Here is a 12,238-nt window from a genome sequence, read left to right as displayed (position 1 = left end):
CTCCCATGCTGTGCTTGCTTATTTTTAAAGGGTGGGATGAAGCCTAAGCATGAGAAGACATCTCAAAGCAAAAAACACGTGCCAGATCTCAAACGCAGTGATATTTAAGTTAGAACAAGCGAGGGAAGATTTGACCACAAAGCTTTTGTTACACATCACTCCACCAGCAACACTCTTGGTCAGTCAGAAAGGCACCAGTAAAGTCAACAGTATGATCGTCACCCTGAATGGGAGGCAGATGGTGCAGCTACTTCTCCCACAGCTCTCCCACAGCAGTCAAGGAGAAAACCATGTGTGCAGCGGCTGCCAGACCAGCTTTGCTCTTAGCGGAAAAGAAACACTTAGAAATAAAATTGGATCCTGCGCTATTGCTGTATTTATATGTTTTGTGTCACAGCAGGGGAACCATTTAACTCAGACCACCAGTAATCAGATTTTTAAAAAGCAGGATAGCTGACTGGTTAACCATTAATTAGAAGAGGAGTTCTTCTACCTTACAGGGATTGACCTTAGCAGGTCCCGAGACCCCGATCTCCAAAGCTTCACAAGATCAGTGGAAAGGTTCACATTGCCCTGGACCAGTTTTTGTGCTGTTGTGTGTAAATGATAAATAAAACAGGCCCAGAGGAGACAGTGGTGGCCCAAAGCAGTGTGCCTTAAATGCTTACAAATAATTAGAAGACAGTAATTTTATTTTTTTGAGTGGCATCAAAAACCCCATCATGCCTAAGTGAGCCAAGACAAAGACCAATGTCATGCTGAGCTCCCTAGGATGACCTGGAGGCACATGGGACCCTGAGGTGAGAGAAGATGTAGCTACTTTGCTTGGCTGAGAAGATGTCATTTGGACAAAGAGAAGCAAATGGTCTGGGAGTGGAGCCGCTAACGGAGATGGAGCCCAGGCATCAAACCCATGGTGCTCCTTGCACAGCACTACCAGCTGCACTGCATATCTGCACGAGCCAGTTCATGGACACCACCTCTGCCACCCTGAAGCAACTGAATACAGACCCTGCAATCTGTCCTCCCAGCAGGTCAGCACTGCTGCTGGGACTTCTTCCCCACCCTCCCGCTCCCTTATTTTTTTTTTGTTCTTCTTGTTTTGGACAATAAACATTAATTGGGGAATTGCTCTGCTTCCTCAGAGAGCACAGGGGAAGGAACAAAGGACCTGCACTCCTCTGGAGGACAGGTCCTTCCTCCTGCTGCTTTTGGCTCCAGAGCAGCTCCTGTCACTCCCAGCATAGGGTGGCAGGCACAGGACCACCTGTGCCCTTCTACATCTCTTTTCCACCCCTGGAAAGCCTTATTTGCCACAGCTCAGCACCAGCCAGGACTGTAATCTTCATAAATAACATGAACCTTGCTAATTCTTTTCTTGTTATTTTTTTGGAAGTGATTTCATTCTCTTGGGAAGAAGCTCTAAATACATCTGCCTTGGTTTAGGGATTTCTTTCCCAATACAAAGTTTAACCAGTCAAAACTATTGACACCAGGACCCTACTCATCAGACCTGATGGAAAAACTGGAGCAACTAACACCCCAGCATCTGGTTTTGCCCTCCTACACCCTGTCCTGGCTACTGTTTTTAAAAAGAAAGAAATGCACTGGCAACTGCAAGCTAACATGTCTTGCTAGCTTCCCCACAAGAGGAGGGGAAGGAGCCTTTCAGGCTTTCTGGAGCCTCAAAGATGAAAAGCCTCAGCCCCAGCTGGGTACCTGCATTTTAGAAGTGCAGTGTTAAAGAAGTATGGCAGAGACCACAGCACAGAGGGCTTTGCTATAGCTTTGCATTTACAAATGGGGATAGCTTAAAAGAGTGACACTGTAGACCCCAGAAAACTAGTAGTGCTGGTAGAAAGTGAACAAGTTTCTGTCCTGGACACTATACACATCTATTTTTAAAAATCCTGAGAGCAGGAGCAGGGAAGGTACACTTGCATAACAGTGTTCCTAAAATAATTTATATTATTTAAATTCCTTCATGGATTATTTTGCAGGACGTCATCTTGCCACAGTACTTATGTGCAATTATTGCACCCTTGGCATTTAATACGCCCGCTCTTCTGAAAAATTTAAAATATTCAGAACAGAGGGCAACAACAAACTGTAATATGATTATCTGAATTTAAAGGCAAAGTGTTAAATTGCCAGTCACACCCACTCTGAAGAGTACCTTATAAATACAGTACTCTTATAGTACCTTATAAAAGGTACAAAATCTAGTATCTCCAGGCACTAGGAACTAGAACTTTTGGGGAAATTTCTCTACATTTCTCTTTTATGCTTGCTTTCCCCATGTGATGACCATCTGCACAAAAGTCAACTTCTGATGCACAATCATTTCACTCTTCACAGGAAACACGTACACAAAGAAACAGAAAAAAATGGCAGTCTAAAAGAATTACTTAGAAATGCCACATTTTAACTACACTACATCAGAAGACAGGCAGTTTTCATTAATCCCTTGGAAAATCTACAGGAAGACTGTACTGTATTACCTGTGATGCAAGGCAGGATGGTGCTGAGGCTCCCACATGACCACAAGGCAAACAAGTATTGCCCCCATCACCGGGCTGCATGGAGATCCCACGCCACGACAGCACAGCTGCCCTCTACACAGCTGAACAAAGTGCTGCCTTATGGGGGCTGCATGACCGGGGACACCCACCTCCCATCAGCTGTGATGTCAGGGTCCCACCTGGGACAGGGTACTGAGCCAGGAGATTGCAACACTGCAATCGCCACTGCCTCCTAGCAGGAAAGCAAAACCATTCCAAAATGGCAGCAGCCCACCTCCTGCAGCCACTGCCCTTACGTGAGCATCCCCTGCTCATGGAGAACCTTCGGTACCATCTGTCCCAGCCAGCCTAAGCGTTTCCCAGGTAGCCATGCCATGCTCATTTCAGCCAAGGCAAGGAAAACATCAGCTGTCGGGGATGAATCATCTGAGCTACCGCGGATTCCTAAGGATGAGGTGAGTCACTGTCCAGGGGTGCCTGCTTCTCTCTGCTGACTCCAAAGGGACCCCAGTTCACACACAGGCTTGTACCTGTGGTTAGATGAATGACTTCTGATGTGCTTCTGCTCTGTGAGATGCAACACATCAGTAGTGCAGCAGTAATGAGCCACGAGCAGCAGCCAGAGGGGTTATTTGAACAGTGGTTTCTAGAAAAGTCAAAGCTGCAAAGCTCCCAGGGTCTACAGAAGGGTCAAAACTTCAGGATATGGACAGACCTTCAGCTTTTTGCTCTGGGTCCTGATTAAGGCTGCAAGGTCAAATGGTTTTGCCTATGCCACAAGGGATAAAGTCACTCCAAATTCAACTCAACAAGAAGAAAACCTTGATTCAAACCATTGGCTTTGATCTTGTCTTGCAACTTTATCTTTCAGTTATTTAAGTGATTTCCTTATTGCCTGGAAAAACTTGGCACTTCTTCAGCTAACGTAGATGATGCATGTAGCAATAGCTGTACTCCTGTAGGTAACGCTCTCTCTGAATTTAAACATCTACATACATTCATTACAGAGGTTTTCAACAAACAGCACTGTATCCTGCAAATCATCTCAGAGGTGGTAGGTGGATAACAAAAAGTTTAAGCAAAAGAATTTAATTTACAACCAACTGATTTATTAAACAAAATACATCACCGTTTTGTGAATTCAGTTGTTCCTGTTGGTCAGCTTTTGGAAGCTTGAAAGAAAGAAAAAAACCCAAGTTTTCCTTCTTTCTCAACTCCCACTTGGTTTTCAATTTGAAATGAATTTGTTTTTGTAGTGGGTAAGTTACGGCTGCCTGCAGGGAGGAAATTATTTTCTCTGCACCTGCAAAAGAGGCTGCTCCTTTCAAAAGCCACTTTGACACTTCAACAAAACCTGGTTCCCAGGCATGAATTTTCCTCAGCTTCAGCCATGTGACATTGTTTAAAATTCAGCAAAGACATTGCTCCAGTATTACTTTGAATTTAACTGAGACAGCTGTAGCAGCTGAGAGCAAATTTAGTCCCTGCCATACACTGCCATAATATCAAAAGTAACTGAATGCAGGTATATTTCAAAAAGCAAATGCATTTAATTTACATTTTAAAGTCATGTTTTGATTTGACATATCTGGTCCTTTTTACTTGGGGGTGGGATCAGCCACTGCTATCCACCCTGCTCTAGTAAATCCAGTCTGTCTGTGTGCCATCCAGCGCTTCCCCTTCAACACAACGCTGCTGAGTATTTTTGCAGATGCAGTTTCTGATCAACAGCTGAAATAAATTAGACCCCCTACCCTGAGATTTGGCAGTCACCAGGCTGGGGATGGTGCAAGCCACCTAGAGCTGAGCATGCACAAGGCAGCGTGGGGTAATGCACGCCTGGCTGCTGTAGCCAGTGTCTCCCTGGTGCTGCTACCCCTACAAGTAACTAAATACATAATGCCTACAGTGTATTTGGCATCTTGTGATCCACCCAGTGGCAACTAGAGCCACGAGGTCTGTTTTATTTCCTGCCGTACCACAGCCCAGGCGGAAGGTAACTGCAACAACAGGGAGAGACGGTGGCATATTCTGGGACTTGGTGCTGCATATTTTGAGGCTATCAGATCTAAAAATGTCACTAGGCTTACAGAAGACTTTGCAACATACTCGGGCAGCAAAAAAATTACCATATGATGAGCTGTTGAAGAGTTCAATATTGAAGAAAGCGTAGTCCCCGTTGGTCATTCCTTGCCGATGAGCAGCCAACATGATGTTCCTGATTGTGTCACCACTGGCACACATGATTACAACTGGTGGAGGAAAATAAAAAACACAGATAAGAAGCAGTTCAAGAACTTCAGGGAACAGCCTGTTAAGCATGAATGCTGCCAGCGACCGTGACCCCAGCTGTCCTCCCAGTGTTGCAACAAACATCACAACACAGACGGCAAACAAAGCTGATTGCCCAAACAGCTGACAGAAGACAGGTACCGAATGCAGACGGGCTTCCCCCTCCTTTATCTCCTCTGAAATTAATTAAATAGGGCCTGTGCGTGATACCCTTCCCACATGTGGTAAGTTCTGCCTTCGAGTTTCTTCAACCACATATATTCATAGAGTTGATTGCAACCATAAGCCTTTTTACTTCTAAGTGGACATAAGACAATGTGAAGATGAAGAATCAAGGTGATACAATGACATTACCATTTTAATATCCATTCCATTGAACAGTTTGGTGTAGATTCATCTCACCTACACCTCAGCTATCTAAAGTTTAGGTATCTGGTCTAGAATTTGTTGCCTCTCTGCAGTTAATGGAGAGCAGCATCTCAGCAACTGTCTAGGGGCAATGGTATGAATCTCTCCAGAGCATGACTTCTCTCCAGAGGTGATACAATAAGCCTAGGCAATGACCTTTGATGGGATGCTTAATACTCAGAAATGGGAAGAGCAAGTGCTGCTTTCTGAGCATGAAGATTAAAGGTGGTTACAAGACTAATCACCACAGAGCCTCATTTTTTCTGCACCAAGAGCTAAGCAGGAGCTGTGCTGCTACAACAGGACCTAAACCCTGCAGGTGTGCTCTGTGTGGGCACCATGATCCAGACTGTGACAGCTGTGGTTGAGAGGTCTCTTCCCCAACCTGCTGGGCATGGGGGGACTACTGCCCTTGCTGCCTCTTCCCTCTAGAAAGGGAAAGCATATATTCAGGCAAGGTCTTCAGCAATGGGGAGACACCTCCCACATAGAGCACATCATGCTATAAACTTTTATATAGGTTCAGAAGAACATGGGTATGAAGTTACTGACATCATAGGGAGCAGTAAAGTATCATACCAGTGCATGCTTTGGGGCTATATCCTACAGCAAAGTCATAAGAGATCCTGTTGGGACGATGATTTGAAACCAACTGCACACACATTTCCAAGAGCGCTGTTACGCATGGTAGGGCTCGAAAGCTACAATAATATATGCAGCTATTTTCAACCCAACAATAAAACTGAATCAAAACCACATTCAGCTCTTCTGGGTAGAAATGTTTGCTGTTGTAAGAAATGAAAAGGCCAAAGAGGCCAAATCTTTTTGCACACAATGAATCTTCTCCCATTGCTTTTCTGGTTGGATGCCATCACAGGCACAAAGCTGCAGATGCGACGCCAGAGTGAGTCACGTTCGGTACATCCCCACGCTTCAGGAGAGTTATACCATGCATAGCTCTGTCCTACTGATTACAGTAGAGCAATATAATAATTTCCAGAGCAACAGAGCAAGACATATTTCATGACCATGGTGAAGTACATTAGCATGAAGGAAAAGAAGAAGAAAATAAAATTTTCTTGCAATAAAATTTGGATCAAATCTTTTCCAGATGCACATCAGGAACAAATTTGTCTCACTGTTCCTAATTTCAGTATAGGTGAGAGATTTCCTTTTGAATGTTTCCCTGCTGCCTTCCCAATTCTCCCCTGACTTTGCCTTTACAATTCACATCTATCATAAAATTGTAATCTGTAGATCAAATCAAAGAGATTCTCACACCACCAGTAGAAGACCTTGAGCAAAAGGAATAAAAAAGGGTGGGGGGAAAACCCATACTTTAAAATATATTAAATCATATTTTGTAAGCTTCTAAAGGAACCTAAGTGAAGTTATATTAACTATTTGGATGTGGTTTTTAACTCAGCAGGAGAGCAAAGATAACATATTTCAAGATTTTGAAGCAAACAAGCTATGGGCATGCCTCTCGCAATCTTCCAGAAACGTGAGTAACGTGTATTTAATCTGCATCTGTACCTCACTATCGGTGTACACACAAATGTGTACGTGCAAATACATACAAAATGTTCTTCCTCCAGTACAATACACACAGACCACAATAATTCTAACACTACTATTCTGAATTTATTGACTAGGATTATGGATTCATCCTGCAAATACTTATGAGTTTAAACTGCAGTTAAAGGAGTACACGTTCCCTTTGCTACATGCATTCCTTGGACTATGTGCTTGTGTAGAATGCATTTAAGCAAGTTTGTGACCATAATGGTAAACCTGAGCCTACAGCATCAAGTCTGCGGCATGGTTAACTGAGCCTACAAGGGGGCCTGAACTACTGACGGAATTCATTCAAGACAAGCAGTTAACTTTTATCATCATATTTTTCATCATGATTTTGTTGTGGCTCCAAGATCTGAGTCTTTTGAAGTGGCTCCAGGGACTGGACAGGCAGCTGCTGGCAAACGCAGGTGCGTGGCTGGGTGTGCTGCTGCCTCCTGGACCCCTGCGAGCTCAGTGCAAACCTGCAGTCAGCAGTAACCTAACCCACAGGGCCCACCTCTGCCCCAGGTCCCCACAGGCCAGTTGGTGGGGCAGCTTCTTTCTCAGCCCCAGGAGAGTTTCAAGCAGGTATCCTGTATCTGTTTGAAAGTCCACTCCCACTTGGGCGCTCTGGGAAGCCCAACCACACGGGTGAGACCACCACTACCAGCCATATCTGGAAACAGAGAAGGTGCAGGGTCACAGTCCAGGACAGAGTCATGGTAGGTGCAACACCCCAACAACCAACCAACCAAGGACACATTTCTAGAAAGTGCTTTTGGACAGTGCCCTGTCACCCACAAGCCCTGCAGCACCGTTGGGGGGACCTCCAAGGAGTCCTCAGGAGTAATGAAGACTTCATCTGGTTAGCTAAGGCACATGGTGCATCCTTCACATGATATAGGATTTGTAAAATACTCTGATAACCTGAAAGATGCCGTGAGCAGCAGGACCACCCCTGATGCCCAAAGGAATGTGCCAGGTGAGTCCTGCAAGTCAGTCTTTAAAGTCAGAAAGGCACAAGTGGAAGCTGAATGGCCCCACTTGCTGAATTTCACAGTAGTGGCATGAGCCAGCGGACTAATGAAGAGGTGAGATGGAGGGAGGGACCCCACAGGGCACAAGGGCAGGAAAGAAGACAGAGGGCTGCTTTTGTTCGGTCATTTGCAAGTTACAGAATGATACAAGATCAAAGGTTTCGGCTCCACAAGGCATTTAAACCCGGGCTGAAAGTAAGCCTCTCTTCCCCGACTGTTAGCATGGTCTGAAGAGCAGGGTGGTCTTTAGCCATCAGTTATGTTCCCACAGCATAGCCACAGCTCCCTATGGCTAAGGGCAAACACTCATCTATTCCTGCCGTAAGCTTGCTGTTGTGCTTTTAGCATCAGGAAAGCCGAACACCACACACCCCACCACCACCACCCCACACACACATACTCCCACCCCACAGACACAAAAGTTACGCTGATTAAAAAAAAAAAAAAAAAATCTTTCCCCAAGCGGTGGTTCCCTCGAGCACTTACAGATTTCTTTCTCTCCATTCAGTATATTCCCCCAAATGGTACTCACTAGGAAAGCTCTATTTTAAGCACCTGCTTCTGTGAAGAGAGAATTAAAGAGCCATCTGCTATTAGTCCCCAGCCATCTCACACACGCTCCTGTGCACATTAACAACTCTCTGCAGTGTAACAACATGAACAGCGCAAGGCTGCTCTGTCCGCAGCCTACAGCACCATCACACCAGTTGTGCCAGTCACACACAACATGATCTTTTATCAGTCTGATTTTGATGCTATTTTAACGTTCTACAACCAAGGGATGCAGAAATTGTACAAAAGCACTCTGCACACCTACGTCTCTTTTGGAAAACAGCTGAGGACTTTAACTCGATCCTGTGATTCACTCCTGAAATACACTTTTTCTTTTTTTTTCAGTAACATACTGGGCAAGCCTATGGCTGGCAAAAGCGTGCAACAGAAAATGCCTTTTTGATAAGCCCATGTACCCATGCTTTGCTTGGTGAGAGCTCACTTTAGAACACATCTAACTACAAATCTGCACATCCCAAAGCACTTTTTGAGTGTTTTACTACTTCATGAGGCAAAGTGAGTTCATCCAGCCCAGGGATGACTTTCCAAGATGTTTTACAAGCCATTTATCTCCATGGTGTTTTGCTAACAGTTGGTGGCAATATTACTGCACTCACTCATGGGTTTCGCATCCATGCATCCGCTGAAATGACCACTTCCCCTGAACGCATTTGTCATTTACGAGGTACTCGACAGAGCTTCCAACAGCAGGAGCGGGGAAAAGGGTCCCCGCTGCAAGGCACAGCAGGGTGAGAAGAAAACATCATTGCTTAGACTTTGAACTTACAGAAAGTCATGGCAAAAATGTCAGAGAATAAGCAACAGGTTTGCTGCTCCGCAGATGCGGGTGATTTTGGGTAACCCAGACTGCCGGCAGGAAGCTGATCCCTTACAATGCCACAAAGCCCTCCTAGCACGGTGCCTGAGGGTCAGCCTCCCACTTCGCTGCAGGAGGCAAAACTCTAGCAAAGTTCTGTGGGCACAGCTTCTGCTCGAGGCTGCTGTCCCCGTCTGCCGGGGCACGCCTGGCCCAGGGGCACCAGCAGAGCACTGCACTGAGCCCCTCCACAGGCGGGGACTGGCTGGGACCCCCGACCTCCCACAGGACCTTCCCTCCCCCATGCTCCCACTGCTGCAGCGCCTTGGCCCTGGCCCCCAGCCACCACCGAACGCCACTGAGGAGCCAAGCCGGGCACCCCGTCGCCACTCACCCCTCTCACCCGCCTGGAGGGCACGGACGACGTCGTCAAGGTCGAGGTGTCGGCTGTTCTCGTCGAAGCTGTGCACGGCCATGTGGAAGGCCTCCTCCTGGAACACCACATGGACGCCCTCCATGGCGAAGTAGCAGCTGCGCTCGGGGTTGCTGTCGCTGTAGAGCAGCGTGGCCCGGCTCCACTGGTGGTGGCGGAAGAGGGCCAGCAGCATCTCGCCCATCTTGGCGTAGGCGGGGGCGACGCGGGTGAGGTGCGAGTACTCGCCGCCCTTGGCGCCGAAGCCGGCGGCCAGCGCCCCCGCCGACAGCATGGGGACGTCCCAGTGCGCCGCCAGCCGCGCCACCGGCGCCGCCGCGTACTCGCAGACGGGCCCCAGCAGCAGGTCGGGGCGGCGGCGCTGCAGGGCCACCATGTCTACCAGGCTGAAGAGGGCGCGGTTGCCGCACGCCGAGTCCTCGTAGGTGAGCTGGAAGGCGTAGCCGGGCGGCAAGCCGGCGCCGCTCTCCCGCAGGCTCCGCACCGCGTACTCGATGGCCGGCCGCACCCGCCCCAGCGAGAAGAGGTACGCGTCGTCCTGCGGCAGCAGCACCAGCACCCGGATCAGCTTCTCCTCCGCCGCCGCCTCCGCGCCCGCGGGGCCGCCGCCCAGCGCCGTCCGCGCCGCCAGCACGCAGCAGAGGCTGCCGAGCAGCCAGGGCGGCATCGCGCCCGCCCCCCCCGAGACGCCCGAGCTCCGGCGAACTTTTCTCCCCCCTTCCCCGCCCGCCTCGAAATTGTTCGGTCGTGCTTTATTTCTCAGGTGTTTGGCCAATTCACAACCTGCCCCCGCCTGCGGGTCACGGACGGAGCATCTCGGCTCTGCTTTCCTTGGTTTCGTATAGATAGATGACGGTTATTACTACGACGATTTGCCTCGGCCCCCCGCCCGCCCGCCCCCCCGCCGGATCCCCCCGCGGGGCTGCCGGGCTGCGCCCTCCCCGCTTAAGTAGCGCGGGAGCGGCGGCGGCTCTCGCCCGCCCGGCGCGGCGCGGCCGGGTTTGTGCGCAGGGAGGAGCCGGCCCCGGCGCTGCCGCCCGCCCCCTCCGGCGGCCCCCCCGCCGCACACCTCTGCGCCGGCCGGGGCTGCGGCCCCGCGGGGCGGGGGGCGCTCAGCGCCCGTGTAACGCTGATGTATGGATTTTCGGCTGCCTGACGGCTCGGCTGCCGCCCTCCCCGCCGAGCGGGACCCTGCCATCGGGGCCGAGATCCCGTTGCACTTTCATTTTTTAAAATATTTTTTTGGCTTGCTGCAGCTCGGTTAAGCTGCGCTTCAGTGCGTGAGGGAAGCGTTTGAGAGAGCCCCCCCGCCCCCGCCGAGGGCTCAGCGGTCGGTGCTCTGCAGAGCTGCGGGCTATGGGGAAGGGGGGATGGCAGCATCAGCACGGGGGGATGCAGGTGCTGCGGCGGGGTGTAAGCAGGGCAGCCCGGCTGCCAGCGCCTCACCAGGAAAGGTGACCGTGCTCAGGGACGGCATAACCCTGTGGAGAATCTGGCACTGGACCCCTGACCCCTGTCTGTATCCTTCAGGGGTCTTTCTGAGACCCCCTGTGCCAAGAAGGCCCAGATGCAGTTTTCTGCCGCTTCCCACCTGCCATGCCTCAGAGACACAATTTCACGCACCAAGCATCAGAGGTGAAGGAGACAAGACCTGTTCTGAGATTATTTTCTTGGGGGGGGGGGGGGGGAGAAAACTCTTTCAATTACCTTCACAACACTGCCTAGTCAGAGCATGTTAAATACATCCCTGTTCAACCCTACTGTAAAGCTGCTCTGCTTAAGATTTTGTTAGTGTCCTTTTAAAATGGACTCCTGCTTTGGAATAAAGTCAATGTGAAATGTGCAAAACGTTTTGTGAAAGAGGCTTTGGAATACCTGGTGCTTTTTGACAGCAAAATCCTAAAAGATGGCTCTCTGTGGAGTTTTCTGTGCCCTGTAACAGCACGCATCCTCAAACCCAGAGCAGGGCTGCACGGTTTGATATTTTATGGTTACTCAGAGAGTGCCAGGTTTGCATTCGAAAGGTGAGTGAACGGCTCCCGGCTTTACAGAAGGGGTTTGTTTAGTTCAGCACAGAGGTCGTTGTCAGGGCAGTATGTGTAAACTTACTTTTGTTACTGCCTTCTCCGTGTGGTCTGTGAATGAGAAACCTGCACTCCTGGGGTGACCATCTGCTCACCTTTAAGATGCCTCGATTAACAAAAAAGAAAGCTGGAAGTGCTTGTGCAATTACAACCGAGAAGTGGAATGAAAACAGCATATAACACGATGTACAGAAATAATCATCAAAAAAATCTTTTTTGGAGGGAAGCATTTATCTAACAAGGCTCAGTAAAATAAAGAAGCTCAGAAATTCAAAGATGGGTAGTGTCTCTGAGAAATGTGCCTCTCATGTAGTTTTATTTGATTACTGAATTGAACTTCAGAGCGTTCTTGAAGATTACATAAACATCCACCCTGGTAAAGCTGGTTTTGTATGTTCCTGTACTTTAAGTTATGTCAGGCATTTTTTGTTGTAAATGACTCCATGTAACATAGCGGAGATTAGGCAGAATATTACAATATACAACATGCCAGCCATCTTCACCACAAAGCTTGCAAAAACATTTTCTTAAGA

General features: G+C 48.7%; 1 protein-coding gene across 2 annotated transcripts in view; it reads right to left on the bottom strand.

Moving 5' to 3' along the window:
- The window catches only part of NPR3 (natriuretic peptide receptor 3), a 48,205-nt gene extending 36,252 nt beyond the window's left edge, over window positions 1-11,953 (bottom strand). For both annotated transcript variants that reach the window (XM_055791155.1, XM_005230390.3), the window contains exons 1-2: window positions 9,583-11,953; window positions 4,652-4,774 (exon numbers count right to left, since the gene is read on the bottom strand). In XM_055791155.1, coding sequence (XP_055647130.1) covers window positions 4,652-4,774; window positions 9,583-10,288 — 829 coding nt within the window. In that variant the 5' untranslated portion in view covers window positions 10,289-11,953. The remainder of the gene's footprint in view (window positions 1-4,651; window positions 4,775-9,582) is intronic.
- Window positions 11,954-12,238: the final 285 nt, after the last annotated feature.

The sequence above is a fragment of the Falco peregrinus genome, chromosome Z (genome assembly GCF_023634155.1).
Source record: "Falco peregrinus isolate bFalPer1 chromosome Z, bFalPer1.pri, whole genome shotgun sequence".
In the NCBI taxonomy this organism is placed as follows: domain Eukaryota; kingdom Metazoa; phylum Chordata; class Aves; order Falconiformes; family Falconidae; genus Falco; species Falco peregrinus.
The sequence above is the reverse complement of the archived record's forward strand: the minus strand, read 5'-3'. Positions and strand labels throughout refer to the sequence as shown.